Source organism: Crocuta crocuta, unplaced genomic scaffold (genome assembly GCF_008692635.1).
Source record: "Crocuta crocuta isolate KB4526 unplaced genomic scaffold, BGI_CrCroc_1.0 scaffold61, whole genome shotgun sequence".
NCBI lineage: Eukaryota > Metazoa > Chordata > Mammalia > Carnivora > Hyaenidae > Crocuta > Crocuta crocuta.
Window position 1 is genome coordinate 7,475,884 of NW_027528369.1, and position 20,873 is coordinate 7,496,756.

At 54.8% G+C, this 20,873-nt stretch overlaps 1 protein-coding gene across 3 annotated transcripts; it reads left to right on the plus strand.

Annotated features, from left to right (window-relative positions):
• The first annotated feature begins 2,719 nt into the window (after window positions 1-2,719).
• DNAAF1 (dynein axonemal assembly factor 1) lies at window positions 2,720-20,843 on the plus strand. Of its 3 annotated transcripts, XM_077754072.1 has the most exons (11): window positions 2,720-2,776; window positions 3,277-3,368; window positions 5,404-5,625; window positions 5,757-5,923; window positions 8,702-8,823; window positions 11,677-11,843; window positions 12,754-13,002; window positions 16,873-16,982; window positions 18,452-18,508; window positions 19,297-19,609; window positions 20,578-20,843. In XM_077754072.1, the coding sequence occupies exons 2-11, from the start codon at window positions 3,278-3,280 to the stop codon at window positions 20,673-20,675; spliced, it is 1,596 nt and encodes a 531-aa protein (XP_077610198.1). In that variant the 5' UTR covers window positions 2,720-2,776; window position 3,277; the 3' UTR covers window positions 20,676-20,843. The 3 variants fall into 3 exon arrangements, with proteins under 3 accessions (XP_077610198.1, XP_077610201.1, XP_077610199.1); XM_077754075.1 differs by lacking the exon at window positions 19,297-19,609; XM_077754073.1 differs by lacking the exon at window positions 18,452-18,508.
• The last annotated feature ends 30 nt before the right edge of the window (window positions 20,844-20,873 follow it).

Below are 20,873 nucleotides of genomic sequence, written 5' to 3' on the forward strand. Positions count from 1 at the left end.
CGCTGCGGGCCCCGCCTCCGGCGCGCCTACGTGCTGGCCGACCCTACTGCGCGTGCGCGGTGGTCGCCGTGGAAACGAGGCAAGCGTTGAGATGCCAACGACTCGGGCGCGGCCGGTCGGCTGAGAAGGAAAGCGGGGCCTCCCTGGCGGGGCCGCCCTGGCGGGGCCGGGAGCAGTAGCGACCCACGGGACGCGGTTTTCGGTACTTCCGGAAGCAGCATGCACCCCGAGGCCTCGGAGCCCGGGCCGGACGGGCCGGCGGAGCAGGGCTGCGCGCAGGGGCGGGGCGTGGANGCTGCCCCCGGCACCACACCTGACCTTCCCAGCCAGCGAGAACAAGAGTAATAATAACAGGAGCGGCACACACGTTTTAAAGGACGCGTGCCCAGCGCTCACCTCATCCGAGCCGCACGCCCGTCCTCTGCTCCTCTCCCAGTTCATACAGATGAGGAAGCTGAGACCTAAAGGGGTTGTGGAACTCGCTCCAAATAGATCGCCCTCATTCGGTCAATGACAGAACAGACACATGCTGCATAGTCCGACCCCGGAGCGCTAGCCCTTGCCCAACACTCCCTTCTCCCCATCCCCACCTGTTTCATGTTTTGAATGTATCTATTTATTACTATCTCCGCGTAAGACCGAAGGCTCTCTCCTTCTAGACCGACAGCCGTGTTGGGGCAGGATTTCCTGATGGGATTCACTGTCGCGTCCAGTGTCTGATCCGCGGTAGAGAGTGAGTGAGGAGCTGATGGCTCTGGGGTCAGTAGGTGATTCCCTCCCCCGAGCTTCCCCGAATGGGTTTAGAAGACAGCCTTCACCCTCTGCTCCCATTTTGCTGCTCCATTTCCTAAGGGAAATCCTTTACCGACTAGATAAATTACTTGATTTGTATCTTTTTTTTTAATTTTTTAAATGTTTTTATTTATTTCTAGGAGAGAGAGAGAGAGAGACAGTGTGAGCAGGGGAGGGTCAGAGAGAGAGGGAGTCACAGACTGAAACAGGCTCCAGGCTCTGAGCTGGCCGTCAGCACAGAGCCCGACGCCGAGCTCGAACCCACAAACCGCGAGATCATGACCTAAGCAAAAGTCGGACGCTTAACCAACTAAGCCACCCACTAAGAGCCCCTGTATCTCATTTTTTAAACCCAATCAACAAACGTGTCTTGAGCACCCAGCTGTCCAGGCAAGACCTGTATGCAAGAGCTGTAGGGAAGCCTTGTAGCGCTCTGGAAAGAGATAGGCTTTGGAGCCACTCACGCTGGGTACAGATTTCGACTCTGCAACTAAGTAGGCTTTATGGCTGTCAGCCCAGGCTTTAAACCTCTCTTTGGAGGCAGTCTCCTCATCTGTAAGCTGGGATGATCATAATTAGGTTTCTGTGTTACCGTGGGCCATGAGTCAACGCTAGCTCTTGTTATTGATGCAATCAATCAGTCATGTATATGGAGTACCTCCTCTTTCCTTATTCCACAAGCACTTATCTGGTGCCTCTCGTGGCTGGTCATTGTGTACAGTGGGAAACAGAAGAGTGTAAGACACAGCCCCACTCACAGAGTGTTCAGTGTGGTTCAACAGACCGCAGGAACACAGGATGCAGCAGCCAGCAGCTCTTAAAGATTAAGTGCACTGGAACTGGCCAATTTTGATTGACCGCTAAAAAAATTAAGTGCCTTTAAATGTGCTCATCCTCGTCTTACCAAAGATATTTCCACCATTTTTGTTTCTTTTCCTGTGGTTTTTCTTTTGAGAACTTTTCAAAAAAGAAGAGAGAACATTATCACAAGCACCCGTGTACCGTCACTCAGAATTGAAAATGATGAACACTGTATCACTTTTGCTTGAAGTCTTTCTTAAATGTAAGAAATAAGACATTTCAGATGAAGTTGATGTTCCTTTTGGCCTCCTGCCCTCACTCAGTTCATTCTCTTCTGCCCTTCTCCAGAATTGTGTATGGATTCAATCACCTTTGTGTAATACATCCTTAACAGTGCACAGCATTGGTTTCTATGTTTTAAACTCATATGAATGTCCTTCTGTGCTAATTATGAAACTTACTTTTTCATTTCATACATGTTTCTGAGAATTGTCCTTTTTTTTAATGTTTATTTATTTTTGAGAGAGAGACGGAGTGTGAGCGGGGAAGGGGCAGAGAGGGAGGGAGACACAGAATCTGAAGCAGGCTCCAGGTTCTGAGCTGTCACCACAGAGCCCGATCCAGGGCTTGAACCCATGAACTGCAAGATCATGACCTGAGCTGAAGTCAGATGCCTAACCCACTGAGCCACCCAGGCGCCCCAAGAATTATCCATACTGATTGATGTAGCTCCGGTGGCTTCTTTTCCAAGGCAGAATACTGATCCGTTGTTTTATTTAACCAGTCGCTACAGATGGATGTTTCCATCGTTGACTCTCTTTGGCTGTTCAAAGTAACACAGAAATGAATATCTTTGCACACGTGTCCTTGTACATTTGTACAAGGGCTTTAATAGAGGACACACCTGGAAACAAACTTCCTATGGTCCTTACCGGTGCTTTACAAACTGTCACGTTCCATACTGAAAACAGACACGAATCAAGTTGAAATTGGGCAAATTTTCTCTACGTTTCTTGACCTCTATAGAACCAGTCTCTTATTTTACAGCAATAAATGATCCTAAGGAAACATGCGTGGGTCCTTGTGACACATCCTACCCAAGCAAGCAGAAGCAGAGTGGTGATAGCCGGTCAGACAGTCGCTTAGCACAGCAGAGAGACGACAAGGAAGACCATGGCCCCAGGTAAGCGGACGCACTGCTGCTGCCGGTTCTGGCGTACATTTACTGAGGAAGGAAGACTGTGTGATCGGCCCTTGGTATCAATAAAGAAACTGAGGCTCCTGGGGATAAAAGAGCTGGGCTGGTGTCTGAGAATTCATCGCGGAGCCAGGGCGGCGCTGCCTCTATAACCCAACTAACCACAACATATTAAACTTTAATGCCAGACCCGGAGAGAGAAATACCGGTGGTTCTTGATGACACTGTCGAAAGTATTTTTATTAGAACGTACACTGCAGTTTTTAAGAGTGCTGAAAGTAATGATATTGGATGAGGCCCTGAAAAGGGCATAATCAAAAAAAAAAAAAAACCTTAAAATAGTAATCAGGCAAAAAAAAAAATGTTATCAGGCAGGTAGGATATTTTGGAATCTGGGGAAGAAATGGATGTGGTAAAGAATTTTGGGGATGTTTCCCAGATGACGAATTGCAACAAATTTCTTTTTCATGTTCCACATTTAACAGGATGACTAAAAGTTTTCTGCAAAAACTCTGCAAGCAGCACAAGCTTTATATTACCCCAGCATTGAACGACACGCTGTATTTACACTTTAAAGGTAAGGACCTGGGGCGCCTGGGTGGCTCAGTTGATTAAGCGCCTGACTTGAGCTCAGGTCATGATCTTGTGGTTTGTGGGTTTCAGCCCCACGTCGTCAGGCTCTGTGCTGATGTCTCAGAGCCTGGAGCTGCTTTGGATTCTGTGTCTCCCTCTCTCTCTGCCCCTCCCTGCTTGCCGTCTGTCCGTCTCTCTCAAAAATAAACATTAAAAAATTTTTTAAGGTAAGGACCTGGTAGAGCTGTGTCGCGTCAGGCAGAAGGTATAAAAACTGTCTTGCTGAATTTAGTGGAGATTTGCAGCAAAGCAATACTATTTCTTTGAAAAGTCTTCCCTGACTAGTGTTTATAACGGGGGCCACTGACTGTACAGAATACCAGGTGAGTGTGTTGAGATCTTTTATTTATATTTTCTAAAGGACTTACAGACTTTTCAGAGCAGCAGCCTAGCGGTAAGCACTGGGCTTGGACGGGATACATGTTGAAAGATGAGGGTGATAGGTGGCTTCTGGGCCCGAGTGGTGTGACAAGTGGCGTCCCGGAGGGCTCAGGCTTGGTGTGCAGAATCACGCATCAACCCCCGCTGGGGTTCATGGACAGGGCTGTTCCCAGCAATGAGGAGGAGGAAGGATGGCTTCCACTTCCTCTGAGCTCAGAATGGCTGACCTGTTTCATGGGTCCTCTGTGTGTTCCCTATTTAGTGCGTAAACCTTTACTTAGAGTCTTCTGTACAGAGACTCATGTGGAGAAGATGCCCTTGGTGTCCTGAGGGACAGGACAGCCACTGCGGGCCACGCTGTTCCAGGAAGGCCCACAGGGCTCCAGCAGCACACACTCCTTAAAGAAATGCAGGGAGGGGCGCCTGGGGGGCTCAGTCGGTTAAGCGTCTGACTTCGGCTCAGGTCATCATCTCACGGTTCGTGGGTTCGAGCCCCGCGTCGGGCTCTGTGCTGACAGCTCAGAGCCTGGAGCCTGCTTCCAATTCTGTACCTCCCTCTCTCTCTGACCCTCCCCTGCTCACACTGCCCCTCTCTCTCTCTCAGAAATAAATAAAACATTAAAAAAAAAAGAAATTCAGGGACTCCTAACTGGTCTTCTGGCTTCCACGTTGCTCCCTCCAAAATTCTGCACCCAATGTACGTGTCGCAGGGCATGGGATGACGTCACAGGCAGATCCCAGGGGACCCATATTTAGGAGGTGGGAAGAAGGGCACCCAACACGTTGGACGTCGTGGAGAGAGTCAGAAGGTACAGTCACTAGGAGGGAGACGTGCCTGGATTCTCTCCTGCGGCCGTGGACCAAATTGTCCTCGAACCTAGCACCTAAAGCAAATTCATTATCTGGAAGTTTCTCAGGGCCGGGAACCTAGGAACAGCTTACCTGAGGCCTTCTGGCCCATCAGCGATGCTGTAAGTTTTTAAGCAACAACACTCCTTCGGGCAAGAATAGAAATAACTGTTTAAAGGCTTCCCTCCCCCAGGAGCGGATGAATGATGAATTACAAATTGACAATGAGTTACTAAAGAAAATGTTTGTTTTCTCACCTGAAATTTGCCTCATAAAACTGAAACCTGGAGCGAAACCAGACCCGCAGTTAGCACTCGCTCTCAGGCTTCGCCGGGTCCCTGCGCTCATGGTGCAGCTTCCCCGGGCCCGTCTCTTTCCTGAGCTCAGCCTGCTTTCCTCTGGCTCATTTCAGACAGGCCCCCCCTCGTCGCCTCCACCCACCCCCAGCCATGAAGGGGAGGCGGCGGCTGCAGGGCTGGACACGGACCACCTCTCTCCACTGCAGCCAGCAGAACCTCCCAGGGTGTCAGAGTTGGCTCAGCTTGGCTAAGTGCGACCGGCCCAGAAAAATGAAGGGCTGAGACTGGCCGCCCAGGAAGCCATGGGGCACTACCAGGAGGGAAATGGCCCTCAGAGACAAGTGGCCTTGGTGTTGCTACAGGAAGGAGGTGTGGCTGTTGGGGGGGGGAGGCAAAACCAAGGGTGACCCCTCCCCCCAGCTCCTCTGACGCCCCCTCCCTTCTCACCAGGTTTTGATCGCATCGAGAACTTGGAAGAGTACACGGGGCTGCGTTGCCTCTGGCTCGAGTGCAACGGGATACAGAGAATCGAGAATCTCGAGGCCCAGACCGAGTTGCGTTGCCTCTTCCTGCAAGTGAACTTGCTTCACAAAATCGAGAACTTAGAGCCTCTCCAGAAACTGGATGCTCTCAACCTGAGCAACAATTACATCAAGACCATCGAAAACCTCTGTAAGATGCCCCGTGGGGGAGGGGGGGCATCTTCCTCTCGGCCACGACACCTACCCCTCACCCCTGGGGGCGGTTTGAAAGGGTTTTTATACCTTTGTCGCTTACTTCTGCTGCCCGCACTCACCTTCCAGCCTGCCTGCCCGTCCTCAACACCCTCCAGATGGCCCACAATCACTTAGAGACCGTGGAAGACATTCAGCATCTAAAGGAGTGTTTGAAACTGTGCGTCCTTGACCTGTCCCACAATAAGCTGAGTGATCCGGAAATCCTGAGCGTGCTGGAGAGCATGCCTGATTTGGTAAAACGCGCACACGTTCCAAACTCGCCCTTCTTCAGCTACCAAACCTCTTTTCCCGCCTCTCCTCAGGCCTCTTCCTTCCCCCAGCCCGTCCTCTGGGGTTTCTAGCCGGAGTGGCTTAAATGCCAGACACCCCTGTCACCCCCGCACATCGGAGCGCGGGCCTCTGGCAGATGCGGACTTCCTCTCTTGATGGGTACAGTCACCCTCCGAGGGCCCCTCCCACTCGTCTGCCAGCAAAACCGGCTCCTTTTTTAGGACTTTGCCACATTCCCGACTGGGTTGATGGCGCCCCCGGGGTGTCAGTTAACAGGCTCTGCTGGACCCGTATTTCTTGTAAATTGCTGATGGAGCCGGAGGCTTGGTCCCATCGAGCCCCAGGGTTTTACGTGGAGGCGTGTGGCTGCTGCGTCACACCACAGGGCCCGTCCTGTCGGGTGGCCTCTCTCACGTGGAACCTGAAGACAGCCTGGTGGCCCCCAGTGCGGTCAGCCTGCTGCGGCCAGTAGAGGGCACTCAGCCCTCCCCCACCCCCACTNTGAGTCATCCCTGCAGGAGCCACACGGTGGCCATTGTCCAGGCCACTTGTTGATTTGCTCCTGCCACGTTAGCCGGCGCGCTTCTGCATCCGGGAACCCCCTCGTCTGGTGGCTCCCCAGTATGCAGTTCACACAGACAGGGCCAGGGGGAAGGTCTGGTTCTTTCTTTTTATTCATCCATTTTCAGAGAAAGGGCTCAAGAAGCTGGCGACCACTAACGGTGACAAGGAAGGGCTTTTCTTCCCTGCTGTCAGTATGAATTCGGGGGTTATGGCACAGTCCTGATTTGACTCAACCCTTGCTGTCATTTAATTTTGGATATTCAAATGGCCCATCTTCGGGGCCGTGGCATCCCCTCCAGGCAGCCCCTGTGTGCTTCTGACTCGCCCCCAGCAACCCTGAAGGGCTTCCCTTCTCATGTGTACATGCTGTCATGTACTGAGGAAAGTACTAGAAATCGCACCCCAAAACCCTGAGTTCTCTGACCTCTGCTTCAGGTACGGATGTGTAAGGAAAAAGTGGGTCGGTTTAAAAAAATGGTAAGCAAGCCACAGTTCAGGAACAATCCACTGAAAAGATGATCAAGAAGGACACATTTAGACTTGCCAGCGCACAGCAGTAATACAAAGCTGTGTCGCTTAATACTTTTTTGTTTCCTTTTGCTTAACGGCCATAACAAAGGTCCGGAGACTGTGTAGAAGCCCAGGATCAAGGTGTCGGCGGGGCTGGCTTCTCCTGAGGCCTCTCTCTGTGGCCTGTAGACAGCTATGTCGTCACAGGCTCCTCTCTCTCTGTGTGCCCTAATCCCCTCTTAAAGGACACCTGTCGCACTGGACCAGGGGCCACCCCAATGACCTCACGTAATCTGAATCACCTCTTTATTTAAAAAAAAATTTTTTTAATGTGTATTTTTGAGAGACGGAAACAGAGCATGAGTGAGGGAGGGGCAGAGAGAGAGGGAGACACAGAATCCGAAGCAGGCTCCAGGCTCTGAGCTGTCACCACAGAGCCCGACGCGGGGCTCGAACCCATGAGCTGTGAGATCATGACCTGAGCCGAAGTCAGACTCTTGCGTCTGAGCCACCCAGGCACCCCTGAATCACCTCTTTAAAGGCCCAATCTCCAAATTTGCCCACATTCTGAGGGTTTGAAACTCAACACATGAATTTGGGGAGGGGGACACAGCACAGTCGGTAACGTGGTCTGCTTTACAGTTACGTTGTGATCGCTTTTAAACCTCCACACACGATGCAGCCCCTTAGTGCCTGCCCCGGGGTGTGTTGCCCCCCACCCCAGTCCTGCAGGGTGGGGGTGGGGGGCCTGAAAATACCACGAGAATGGAGAAGGCAGTATGAGAACGAAGTTTGGGGACTGCTATGTTAACTAGCTTACGGTATATTTATTTTCATCAGTAACACAAACCACTTTAGATCAGAAAACTCACGAGTTCAGACAAACTCGTTTTAAATGGTTCTCCCAGACATTACTTTGGCTGCTCATTTCTCTGAGTTTCACAGGCAGGAAAGGAGGAGACGGTGTGTAAGGGGAGGGGGAGGGGGGTAAGTGCCACGCCGGTCCAACTGCTTCCAGCACTTTCCATCCTTTCCCCCAAGTCAGTGCTTCCTGGCCGCCTGGCCGCTGTGTACGCTTTCTTAAAGCGGGTGCTGGCTGGGGAAGAGAATGATCAATAGGATGGGGACTAATGTCAGCAAAAGAGCTTGGGTGAGCAAAATAATGGCCTTGCTGACTTGGAAAAGCCTCCGGACGTGTTCTCCGAGGCTGTTCTGGAAGGACAGTGAGATTTCAGGTCTGGAGTTCAAGTGCAAGAAAGGGCCGCTCCGTTGTCATCAGTTCTGATGGCTCGAAAGTGAGGAAACCCCCTCTGGCTTCCCTGATGAAGCCACGAGCAGGTGGCACGGGCACGTGTGTTGCGTTTTGTTCTCAGGGCACCGCACGAGTGAAGTATTTCAAGGACACCCCTGGGGCGCCTGGGGGCTCAGTCGGTTAAGCGTCCGACTTCGGCTCAGGTCACGATCTCGCAGTTCGTGGGTTCGAGCCCCGCGTCGGGTTCTGTGCTGACAGCTCAGAGCCTGGGGCCTATTTCAGATTCTGTGTCTCCCTCTCTCTCTGACCCTCCCCTGCTCATGCTCTCTCTCTCTCAGAAATAAAAACATTTAAAAAAAAATTTTTTTTTTTAAAAAGGACACCCCTTAGTAACCTCTCTGACTCATGCTTACAGCGAGTACTGAATCTGATGGGAAACCCCGTTACCAAGCACATTGCTAACTATCGAAGGACAGTCACCGTTCGACTCAAACATCTAACGTATCTGGATGACAGACCAGTTTTCCCAAAGGACAGGTAAGGAGGGGGAAGCCTTTGGATCACATTTTAATACGAAGTTGTTGAGCACCCTGAATGGCACACGTGTGCAAATTTCTCACTTGTGACCATTTTCACACATCATCACATCTTCTTAGGAAAGAAGTTTGATGGCCACATAACTGTTTATAATCAGAAATTCCCAGGGCGCCTGGGGTGCTGAGTCGTTTGAGCGTCCGACTTCAGCTCAGGTCATGATCTCACGGTTCATGGGTTCGAGCCCCGCGTCGGGCTCTGTGCTGACAGCTCGGAGCCTGGAGCTGCTTCGGATTCTGTGTCTCCCTCTCTCTCTGACCCTCCCCTGCTCACGCTGTCTCTCTCTTTCTCTCTCTCTCAAAAATAAAACATTAAAAAAAAGAAATTCCCTTATTTTGAGCACTAGTTTATAGATTTTTTTTTCATAACCCCGATGACTCCTTGCACGTGAGTCTCGATCTCGCTGCTACTGATTTCCGTAAGGTGGAGCTCCAGGAGGTATATTATTGGCTTAAAGACTGTGGTTTGAGCCTTTTCAAAGGTGCTTGTAAATACTCTCTAATTGTTTTCTAGAAAGTTTGTACCAGTTCATAACTTCAACAGACAAAGCCATGTGAATGAAGTCTTTGCCGGGCTAACGGACGAGTGAAGACTGTATCTTGTTTTATCTTGGGCTGTGTGGTCGGGCGTCCTCGCCGTGTGTGTCGGGCAGGTGGAGTTTTAGAGGCCTTTTTCTTACCGGTTCGTAAGAACTCTTTTTTATATTCAGAATATCGAACCCAGGGCGGCCGTATGCATTGGCACGACTTTTACCCGTGTTTTTAATCTAGGTCCCTTGTCATTCTTACAGTAAGCCCTCCGTAGGACGGGCTGCTGGTAGTATGTTCTAGAACTCACAAAGTGAAATCCAACTAACAAATGTTTCCCATAGAAGCGAGAGCCTCCACTCCAGCCAGGTGAGAAAACGAACCCACCTGCTTCTGGGAAGTCGGGTGGAGGTGCACCCTGAGTTCTGTTCCCTCGGAGGGGCTCACTCACCTCCCCGGCCTCATGTTCCTCATCCGGAAGGCGGGGACGGTATGACCACTGAGCCCTCGTAACATATGGGGCGTGAGCGGAGCCGGGTCCAGAGGAGGAGAGTGGGAGCCCCACCCGGGGCGAGATTTCTTTTCTGTAGACACATCAGCCTCGGACAGATCTGTTTCCTTCCTTAGGGTCTGTCTTTCCCCATAAGAGGGCAGCTCTAACAGACTGAGTATTGTCACCTCTTATGTCACCTGCTGCTGTACGGCCGGCCCCTAGAACAATTCCCCCGTTCAAAGTGTACAACCCAGCGCTTTCTAGTATAGTCAGAGTTGTACAGCCACCACCACACCAATTCTAGAATATTTTTATTGAAAGTAACCCTTACTCATTAGCTGATATTCCTCATTCCCCATCTGCCTGCCAGCCCTGGCAACCAGGAATCCACTTTCTATCCCTGTGGGTTCTTTGTGTTCAGGGTGTTTCATGTAAGTGGCATCACACCGCATGTGGTCTTGGTGATGGGCTCCTTTCACTGAGAGTAATACTTTCAAGGCTCATCCCCACAGAGCACGGATCAATGATTCGTTCCAAAACAATGTCACAAAGTAATAGTCCACCCGGAAACGCCACATCGTATTTACCCATCTGTTGGTGGACTTTTGGGTTGCTTCCACTTGGGGTGCTCGTGAAGGGTGCTGCGACCAACATTCGTGTGTGGCTTTTTGCGTGGGCGTTTGTTTTTATCTCAGTTGAGTGGATACTTAGGAGCATGACGCTGGCTTGTACGGGAAGATTACATTTGTTTTTATTTTATCTTTAATTTTTTAACATTTATTTATTTTTGAAAGACAGAGACAGAGTATGAGCAGGGGAGGGGTGGAGATAGAGACACAGAATCTGAAACAGGCTCTGGGCTCCGAGCTGTCAGCACAGCTGTTCGATGTGGGGCTCGAACCCACGAACTATGAAATCATGACCTGAGCTGAAGTCAGACGCTTAACCGAATGACCCCCCCAGGCCCCCTGGGAAGATGACTTTAGTCTTAAAGTTGCCAGGCTCCCTTCCCGAGCGGCAGCACCCGCCCGCATCCCAGCGAGTGACTCAGCGTCCTCGGGGGCATCTGGCACCAGTGGTTGGGGACTTCAGTTGTTCTAATTGGCGTGACATGGGATCTCATCGCTGTAATCTGCAATTCCCTGATGCTGAGCTTCTGTGCCATCTGCCTGTCTTCTTTGGTGATGTGTCTGGGTCATCTGCCGGTTTTATTTTTTTATCACGTTTCTTTTCTTTTTTCTTTTCTTTTTTGACTTGGCATAGTTGTTTGTTTGGGATATAAGCCACTTCCCAGTTATCCTTAAATATTTTCTCCCCATCTGTGGCCATCTGTGGCTTCTCCTTCCATTTAAAAAATTTTTTCTATTTTTCAATCGTGCGGTCTTTGTGTTAATGAGTCGTAGTTCCTTATGGATTCTACATGCACATCCCTCAGCAGGCGTACGATTTGCAAATACTTCCCCACATTCTGTGGGTTGTCTTTTTACTTCATTTATGGTATTCTGTGCGTGACAAACATTTCTAATATCGACAGAGTCCCGACTTCTCTGTTTTTCTTTTGTCGCCGCCGCTTTTGACAGCACGTCGAGAGAGCTTTGCCAACACGTGTACACGTGTTACCTTGCATCCTTGCGGCCACACGTTCCATGTGCCTTCAGCGTGATTTGGGGGAAGTGAGCGAGTCTGGTCAGACAGCATATGTTCTGAATTTACTTTTAACCCATGAAAATGGAAACCTCCGCAATTTCTGGTCTTTTTCTTTGTCCTCATTGACAGAGCTTGTGCGGAGGCCTGGGCCAGGGGAGGGCTCGCAGCTGAGAGGCAGGAGAGAGAGCACTGGGAGAGCAGGGAGAGGAAGAAGATCACCGACAGCATCGAAGCCCTAGCGATGATGAAGCGGCAGGCAGAGGAGAGAAAACTGCGGAAAGCCAGCCGGGAGGAAGGTGCGCGCCCTGGACTGAAGCGCTCAGGGCTCCGTGTAGACTAGAAATCTGGGCTGGCCAACTTGGTCTTTCAGTTTGGGGATTTATTATTTTTTTTAATGTTTATGTATTGACAGAAAAAAAGAAAGAAAGAGTGTGAGTAGGGAGAGGGTCAGAGAGGGAGAGAGAGAGAGAATCCCAAACGGGCTCCGAGCTGTCCCCTCCCACTCTTTCTCTCTCAAAATAAATAAATAAACTTACAAAAGAGCAAACAGGAAAGCACCAGTAATAACAATGGTAATAAGAACCAGTCTGTGTTTTGTATGAGCATCTCCTGGCTTTTCCCCACGCGTGTAACATGTGCGCGTGTTTATAGAACAAAGGCATGATTCCGTTGCTTTCTACCTGCTGTTCTGAATTAGCAGAACATATTGTCCATAAAGTAGACATTCTCCTATTGCATTTTTTTTCCTTTTTCAAACTTCTTCTTTGAGTATTTCTCAAATTTCCAGAAAAGCTTCAAGAATAGAAAAACAGCTGTCTTGTGTCCATTTAGATGGAATGGTGTTCACCGTTTACACACACACACACACACACACACACACACACACACACACACACACACACACACTCCTGTCGGGCCAAGCCATCTGAAAGCAGAGGGAGACGTCACAGCCCCCGTGTGCACCCCCTCAGAGCCTCCCGCGCTGTTCTCTTCAAGGCCACGTCCTGACCCACCAGACGATGTGGCGAGCGGCCTCTGTGGATACTCAGCTCCGCTGATTCACATTGACGGACACCATCCCCGTGTCCCCGACAGTCCCCTGAGCTCAGCCCCCGCTCACAGGTCCCCGCGTGTCCCCGAGAGAGGCCCAGACCCCCTCATGCTCCCAGGAGGGCTCCCGTTCACCTTTGGACTTCTCTTGCCCAGACGGGAAGGGTGACGTGGATGCCACCGTGGAGGGGACGGAAGAGCCTGGTGAGGCGGGAGGAAGGCGGCAGAAAATGGAGCTGTTTGTCACGGAGAGCTTCGAGGCCAAGGATGAGCTTTTCCCAGAAGAGTCGAGTCTCACAGAGGAGCTGCCGGAGGAGGCCAATGGAGGCACTGAAGAGCAGGGGCCAGGGGGGGCGCCCCCGGAGGAAGCCCCGGAGCCGGCCGCCCCCGGAGCTGCCTGCGAAGGTAAGGAGCGAGAGCCACACGGACGCGCCCCTGGGACCGACGCGCCCCCCGGGACCGCAGCCTCTGAGCCACGCGCCTGGGGGGCCCGGGCTGCACCTCCCCGATTCTGAGTCTTCACGATGAAGTATACAGGCCTCATTTTCTGGGGCAGCGCTGCCCGTGGGAACGCACTGGGGCCCTCACTGCATTTTCTAGTAAACAAAGGCAAAAGAAATGGGAGACACACTAAAGCTGTACTTTTTTTGAATCCATCATACCTAAAATATAATCCTTTGCGGCGCCTGGGTGGCTCAGTCGGTCAGGCATCCAGCTTCAGCTCAGGTCATGATCTCGCTGCTCATGACTCAGAGCCCCACGTCCAGATCTGTGCTGACAGCTCAGAGCCTGGAGCCTGCCTCACATTCTGTGTCTCCCTCTCTTTCTCTCTCTCTCTGCCCCTCCCCTGCTTATGTGTACTCTCTCTCTCAAAAATAAATTAAAAAAATTTTTAATTAAGTACGTAGATAATCAATTAAACAATGTAAAATTCTATTTTTAAAGTTTATCTTGAGAGAGAGCGGGCGCACATGTGCACACACAAGCAGGGGAGAGGCAGGGAGGAGAGACAGAATCCCAAGCGGGCTCCAGGCTCTGAGCTGTCAGCACAGAGCCCGACGTGGGGCTCGAACCCACGAACCGTGAGATCACGACCTGAGCCGCGATCAAGAGTCAGACACTTAACCGACTCCGCCCCCGAACAATACAAAACTCTTAAGGAGATACTGTTACTGGCGCTGCGTCTTCCAAGCCCAGCGTGTATCTGCCCTGCACAGCCGATGCAGATGCTAACTTCTCAGTGGTTCGAGCGAAATGTAGCCGCCCTGAAAAGAATGAGTTGTCCCACGCTGCTTCCATTTCAAATTTTAAATGAATGAGAAATACAAACTAAGACTTCAGCTCCTCAGGAGTGCCGGCCACGTCTCACATGCTCGGTAGCCGGACGCGGCTGTGGCTACAGAAGCGGATGACGCAGATCTGGGCAAAGCAGGCCGCCTGGCAGGTGCCGGCCATGCTCCTCGGGTCCGGCTGACTCGCAGAGAAATCCGGGACTCGCCCAGGCCGCTGCCCTGTGCTGTGGCCCTGCTGAAGTGAGCCGGACCTGGAAAATGCCCCGTCTATGGGGCCTTGAGAGGCAGGGAACATTAACCCCCCCGAGCAGCCTTGGGGGTCTGGTCGGGGAACTCGGCTGGTCTGGCCCAGAACACAGGGACCCCAGCCACAGGGGCAGGGGCCACAGCCCAGAGGCCAGCACGGGTCAATCTCTTTCCACCTAGAGGATCTGAACAGAGCAGACCTTCCTGGACGAGTCACCNAGATAAAAGTTCACTTCAGGAAGGAGGGTAGATACAGGGAGGGGTGGACCTGACCCCGTCGGGAACTCAGGGACGCCATCCCTGCTGGCGCCCGAGACCCAAGAATTTCCCAGGAAAGAGTTAGGTCTGAAGGGCCTCGGGCAGGGAGACAAAACACTGCTCTCTGGTGCTCAGCTCGCCCCTCTTCAGACGCCGGTGACCCCTCTTCAGATGCCAGTCGCCCCTCTTCAGGCGCCGGTGACCCCTCTTCAGATGCCAGTCACCCCTCTTCAGACTTTGCCACGAGGCTGGAGTGCTTGGACTTGCTCTGAGTAACCTCTTCCTTAGGAAACACTCGGACTGCTTTGTCTGCCCGCGGCCTGGCTTTGCTGGATGGGGCTGGTAAGCCCTACGGCCTGGTCGCCCTTGTTCCCTTGGAGAGAATGTACCAGAAGGGCCCGTTTTTCCTCCGGCTTCCCACAGGTGGACACAGGACAGGCCTCGTTGTCTGAAAGGCATAGGCCAGGCGTGCCCACACGGGGAGGCTGACCTTCCTGAGTGGACAGAGGGGATCTGTGAAGAGGGCGGGTTCGCGGCGGCGGCCGGGGTCCACGGCGCGAGCCACGAGCCACTGGTCATCTGACTCGCGAGGGTGCTTGGTGGAGGCCAGAGCGTCCCAGGCCGGGTCCTGGGTGGCCTTCCAGCCACCTTGGGAGGTACATGCTGTCATCTTGGCCTCACTCCATGGAGGTGTTAACAGAGGCTCAGAGAGGTGAAGTAACTTGCTCCCAGGTTGAGAGCCGGCCAGCGGGGGTGGTGGAGACTGAAGCCAGGGCCTCCTCCAGAGCCCACACCGGATTCCGGATTCCTCCCTCCCTTGGCGGGGCCGCGGCCTTTGCTTTCCGGGCCCCCTGCGCATCCTGAGAACTGAGCTGGGCTGGCAGAGCAAGGAGACGCTTCTACCACTTTGATTCAAATGACTCGGCCCCAAGAAAGGCAAATCTAAATATAAAAACCTTTGTCTAAAAACTTACTTTTCCACTCACCTTTCCTATGTCGGACGATCTTTCCTCATAACAGAAGGTCGGAGAGAATGAAGAGGTAACCACGTGACCAGCCCTGCTGACCTTCCTGTGCAGATTCTGAGATGTCACCGTGCACTCAGGAGCCAGCGTGGGCCGCCTGAGTCACTCCCCACCCCACCGGAGTCCACATCTCCAACCGGAAGTCGCATCTCCGGACAGAGGGAGCCGGAAGGAGAGTGGAATGGACACCACCCGTGACCATCGAGGAAATCTCGGCACCCTCCGCCTGTCCCTAGAGGGGCTTCCGCTGCCCCCGGTGGTCACGAAGATGTTCCGAGAATGACCCAAAGGGTTCACTAAGACTCACTGTGCGCAGGCAAGGCAGCACCGTTTCTACACAGACACCCTGAGATCAAAGCCACGTCCAAGCCTTCCATCAGCTACGTGACCTCAGGCACATCCCAAAACCGTTCTGCGCCTGTTTCGGCCTCTACGAAATGAAAACAGTCTCTTTGCCACGGTGTGAAAGCGATGCGCCCAATAATCGTCCATCTCTTTCCCTGCCTCACCTTTTCCCAAAGCAAAGCCTAAGCAGATGGTTTTTTAGGAAACAAAAGGAGGCTGCCCCTGCCTTGACCATGAGCTCCCGGTGGCTGGGGGGGTCAGAGACCGCGGTGCCATGAACAGAACAAGAGGTGTAGGAGGAAGGGCTGGCCTGGCGGGGAGGCCGACCATGGTAGTTATTACAAGGATGGAATCCGAGAAGCCACAGGGATGGCCATGTGGAGACCGTGACCGCTGGGCCTAGTGAGTGACGATCCAGAGGGCCAGCCCGGCCCCTCCGCAGCACCAAGCACACAAACCCTCTGCCCGCCTCCTTGCTTCGTGCTGGACTGGTGCCCACTGCGGCTGAGCCACACTGGACCTAAGCGGGACGAGAGGAGTTGAGCCGTTGAGCTCTAACTGCCGCTGTGACCCTGAAGAGTGAGCCGAGGGCAGGACCACAGATCAGGCCTGGGGGACCTGGGAGAGGGGAGCCTCGAGTAGGGGAGCCCATCCTGGCTCCACGCGCCCCCCACCCTGCGTAATGACATTATCAGCGGGCGCCCCTGACACTCGTGATGTGACCGGGGACAGGCAGCCCCAGCGGGTGGTGGGCTCAGCCCCTCCTGGGCAGGGCCGTGACCCTGGCCTCCCCAGCTTGCCTCCCCTGCCTCTCCCCAGCCGGCCTTTATCTCCTTGATAATCAACGGCCCCCACAAACCCTTCTCCCAGGCGCCTGCGTATTCCACCTGCTCACCGGCTGGTACGTTTATCTTCCTGGAGTCACTGCCAAGTTCCAGCAAGAGGGTGGCTCCTTCCTCTCCCTCCTCTTTAGACGGAGCCCTGTCCTAATCTGGGGGTTCTCGCGGCTTCTGTCCCAGGGCCTGGCCCCCCCCAGCTCCTGCGCTTGTCAGCCTGACCGCCGCACGTGAAACCGGCCCCAGGGTGACTAACTGTGTTGCTGTCCTTAGACTCGGGCCCCCGGACTGCGGCCACGGACGGTGCATTAAGCACAGGACTTGCCGGAGACGAGGATCTGGAAACCGTCAAAGCGGAGGCAAAGGAGCGGCTCTTCATTGACGTACGTAAAGAGCTGCATCTGGAGAGAGGCGTCCGCCTCGCCGCTGGTGCCAGGTCGCGTCCAAACCTTCCGCACCCTCAGTCCCCAAAGCGATCTCTGTGGCCGACGGGCTTGACCTTCACACGCTGGCGAGGTTCACTCCGGACCTACGGGGCAGACCCGCCTCTGACACGATCTCCCGGGGGGCTCGCACACGCGCACGTTCCAGCCTGACAGGTGCTGGCCCAGAGGCCCCCCGGGGGGCATGTCGCCGGCGGTCCTGTCCCACCAGCCTCACGTGGAACTGTGGAGAGCGTGACGTGTCACGGAGCCTCTGCTCCTCCACGGACAGCTGTCCAGCCAGCGGCAAATGCCGCCGTCCTGGCCCGCGGCCGCCCTGGCCTCCTGCCTGGGGGCCTGTGTGGCCTTGAGAATGATGCCCCTCCCCCCAGATGCGCCCTTTCGGGACCTGCCGTAAATACTCTGGCCCTCGGGAACGGCAACCGTGGGAATTCACACATTTTGTCACAATCCCTAGGAAGGGTGCTCGGGGGTGGGGGGTAAGGAGCAGGGAGGCGTTTCTCACCCCGTCAGCCTCACGCCCAGCGGGCAGCTGGTGCTCCCTGGCGTCGCCCACGAGTGGGCCCCTCAGCTTAAACCCATGCACGTAGCAGTGCCTCCCCCTACCTCCTCCTTGGTAAGCCTCGATTTCATGTGGGTCAGTAAGAGTTAAACTGCGCGCAGTCAATGTCCAGAGTGGGCCTCTAGTGCTCTGAGCCTATATATACTAAGGAACAAAACAGGATTAATTGGAGAAGCAGCCACACACGTGAAGATGGCCAATTCCTAGGGTTCTGACTCCGCCTGGCACTGTTCTAAACAGCAGGCGTGTTGATTGACTGAACCTTCCAAACCTCTACAAGGTGGTAGGTACCATTATCATCCCCGTTTTGCAGATGACGGGATTGAGAAACAGAGAGGTTAAGTGACTTGCCCAAGGCCACACAGCAGGAATACAAGACCAGGCAGTCTGGCCGCCGAGCTCACCATCTAACCGCACACGTGCTGCTTGCCTCACGTGCTGCCCCAGGGGCTGTAGATGAAGCAACAGACGACACCAAAGCCTCCTGGGGAGGGTGGTCCGGGCCATGCTCCCTTCAGACGGCACAGAGGCCTGGGACTAACTTGTACACTGGGGGTGCCTGTGGTTTGGGGCCCATCACTTTCCGCAGAGGAAGTGGCAGCGTCTCTAATGCCACAGGGAAGCGGAGCGAGAGGTAGACAGACATTCCTGCAAACCTCGGTCGCTGTCACTGCTGAGGTGTGGGCTCCTGATGCGCGTGTGTCGGGAGCACGCACACTTGTCCGCCGGGTCCTTCCTCGTTTCTCCGGCGCACTGTGCTTGCACACCACGCGGGCTCACGGGCCGCGCGCGCACCTGCCTTGCCTACGTGTGCGTCGCCGGGTGACAGGCACTGTCTGCCTTCCAGGACCTGCCCGACTTGGAGGACATGGATGCCGGGGAGCCTCCGGACGGCCAGGACGAGGTCACGGGCCCCGCCTTCCCGCACGAGCCTCATGTCATGTCGCCCCAGTCCTGTCACTGACGGCGCCCCGCCAGGCGCTCCCGCCCCACAGCACTGCGCCCTCGGCCGGCCCGCACCTGCGAGGTCTTCCTGAGGGCACATTCCGTCACGACGTCTAGTACCTGCTTCTCGTACATAATGACCTGACGACATGTCTCTGTCCTTCCGGGGTGTCTGTCCTATAGCGACACGCAGGCGGGGAAGGGCAGTGTCCGAGGCAGGATGGGGAGCTCTCCCAGGTGCACCCGAGCCACCTCGCTCGGCATCACCGGGGCCTGAGGGAGAGGAAGGCCTAGGACACCGTCTCCGCGTGGAAGCTCGTCACGAAGGAAGGAAACACACACGAGACTGCTGTCCCCACGGGGGCCGCATCTCCAAGGGGGCCAATGTGGGCCGAGCGTATGCCAGCCAGAGGCCGAGGCTCAGAGCAGCGCCCATCGGGAGCCCCGGGAGGGCTGGCGTGGCAGGCACAGGGTGGGCGAGGGGAGCGTGGTCACGCGCAGCCGACGGGGCCGCTGAGGAGCGCGGCCTTGCTAGAGAGCTCAGCACCGCTTCGGGGGCTCGGGCCGGCCGGCCGAGGGCATCCACCCCGAGGCCCGACGTTGCAAGGCCAGGGTGCTGGGCTCCCGCGCCTGTATCGTATGTGACGACAGAATATTTTATCAGTAGGAGAGCAGAATCAGCACTGGGCATTTGACCGTGACCGTCCTGAAAGCAGACACGTTCACACATCTTTTCTCTCTTAACAGGTGTGCGTCCCGAAGGTTACAGCCATCTCGGGCTCGGGCGACGACAGTGACCCTGAGCTGGACTACACCTCACTCCCAGGGCTGGAAAACACCCCAGACGCCCTTTCAAACATATTCGCGATCCCCAAGGACGCCCCGAGGAAGGCGGAGACGCCCTTTGCAGACCTATTTAAAGCAGCAGCAAAGAGGGACCTGGAACCCCGAAGCAGGGACACCAGGCCCCCACGCCCGCTGATTCAGGAGCTCCATGACGAGGCACCTCCCCCTTCCAGTGAGGACGGGGGCAGTGACCTACTTTCCGCCTCTCCCCCAGGTAACGCCACCCCACGAGGCTGGGAGGGTGGGGAAGCGAACCGCTTTCCCCAGACCCAGCGAGGGGAGCCGGTGGGTTGGAGGGCCAGTTGCAACAGACACAGAGACCGTGGTAGATCGCGTCTGTTCACGGCTCTGACGTCACTACGGGCTGCTTGCTGGGCCGACATGCCGCAGGCGGACAGGCTCCCGGGCGGGCAGGCGGGCACCTCCGGGGCTGCTGAAGGCCACGCGGATCTCAGGGGCGCGAGGGAACCTGTGTTGTCACCCGCCCCCATCACCAGCCGATCCGGGGACACCATAGCTGGGAGCGTGGGACAAAAGGAGGGTGACCACCGGCCTGGGCGTGCAGTCGTCCACACAACGGTCCGGGATCTGGTGACTAAGGAGTGAGGCGGTGCGGGCGGGGCAGGGCGGTTCAGCACAGGGAGTGTCCAGCGCACCTGGCCACCGGGCGGGACACGTGAAGTCACAGACGACATACCCGCTTGGCCTGGCGCTGGGGGCCCACGCACGGCCAGGGTTGCATGTTTGGGGAAAGCAGATAACAGGCAAACGGGGTGGGGCACAGTCAGTTCAGGAAGTGTCCTCGGCATCTGCTGAACCCAGACAATTCCTGTTCTCACCCGACGCTAGCTGGTGACCAGACGGCCTTTTCTTTAATTTATCTATTTTGAGAGAGAGAAGATGCACAAGAGCAGGGGAGGGGCAGAGAGAGGGAGAGGGAGAATCCCAAGCGAGCTCTGCAGTCAGCGCAGAGCCTGGCTCAGGGCTCAAACTCATGAACCGTGAGATCGTGACCTAAGCCCAAATCAGGAGTCGGTTGCTTAACCGACTGAGCCTCTGGGTGCCCCTGACAGGCTCCTTTCTCAAGGGCAGCCTGCGTGGAGGACCCAAGGCCCACGTGCAGGGAGAAGCGAGGAGCTGACCACACTTCCGGGATCAGTTACCCTCCCTCCTGACCCCTAGGAAACATCGCCAAGAAGGAGGAGCCGCAGTCGAGGACAGAGCTCACAGAGCCTGAGGCGGGAGTCGACCGAGACGACATTGAATTTGGCTTGGACTGAACCCCAAGGTGGCCCTTCCGCCCCTAGACTGATGGTGACGGTGAACCCGTGACCAGGCCCCCCCCAGGGGCAGGCCCCCCCTTGTCCAGACTCCCTCCCTTCCAACAAGCTGCACTTCCCGAGGGCGCCCAGGGCCTCGGCTGCCACGTGGGCCGGTCACGCGGCTCCCCCCCCCCCCCCCGGGCCAGCCCCCCCCCC

Coding starts and splice junctions, on each gene's coding strand:
- DNAAF1 (XM_077754072.1), top strand. CDS start 3,278: ATGACTAAAAGTTTTCTGCAAAAACTCTGCAAGCAGCACAAGCTTTAT. Junction 5,924..8,701: donor TGGAGAGCATGCCTGATTTG/GTAAAACGCGCA, acceptor TCATGCTTACAG/CGAGTACTGAATCTGATGGG. Junction 19,610..20,577: donor ACTTTCCGCCTCTCCCCCAG/GTAACGCCACCC, acceptor CCTGACCCCTAG/GAAACATCGCCAAGAAGGAG.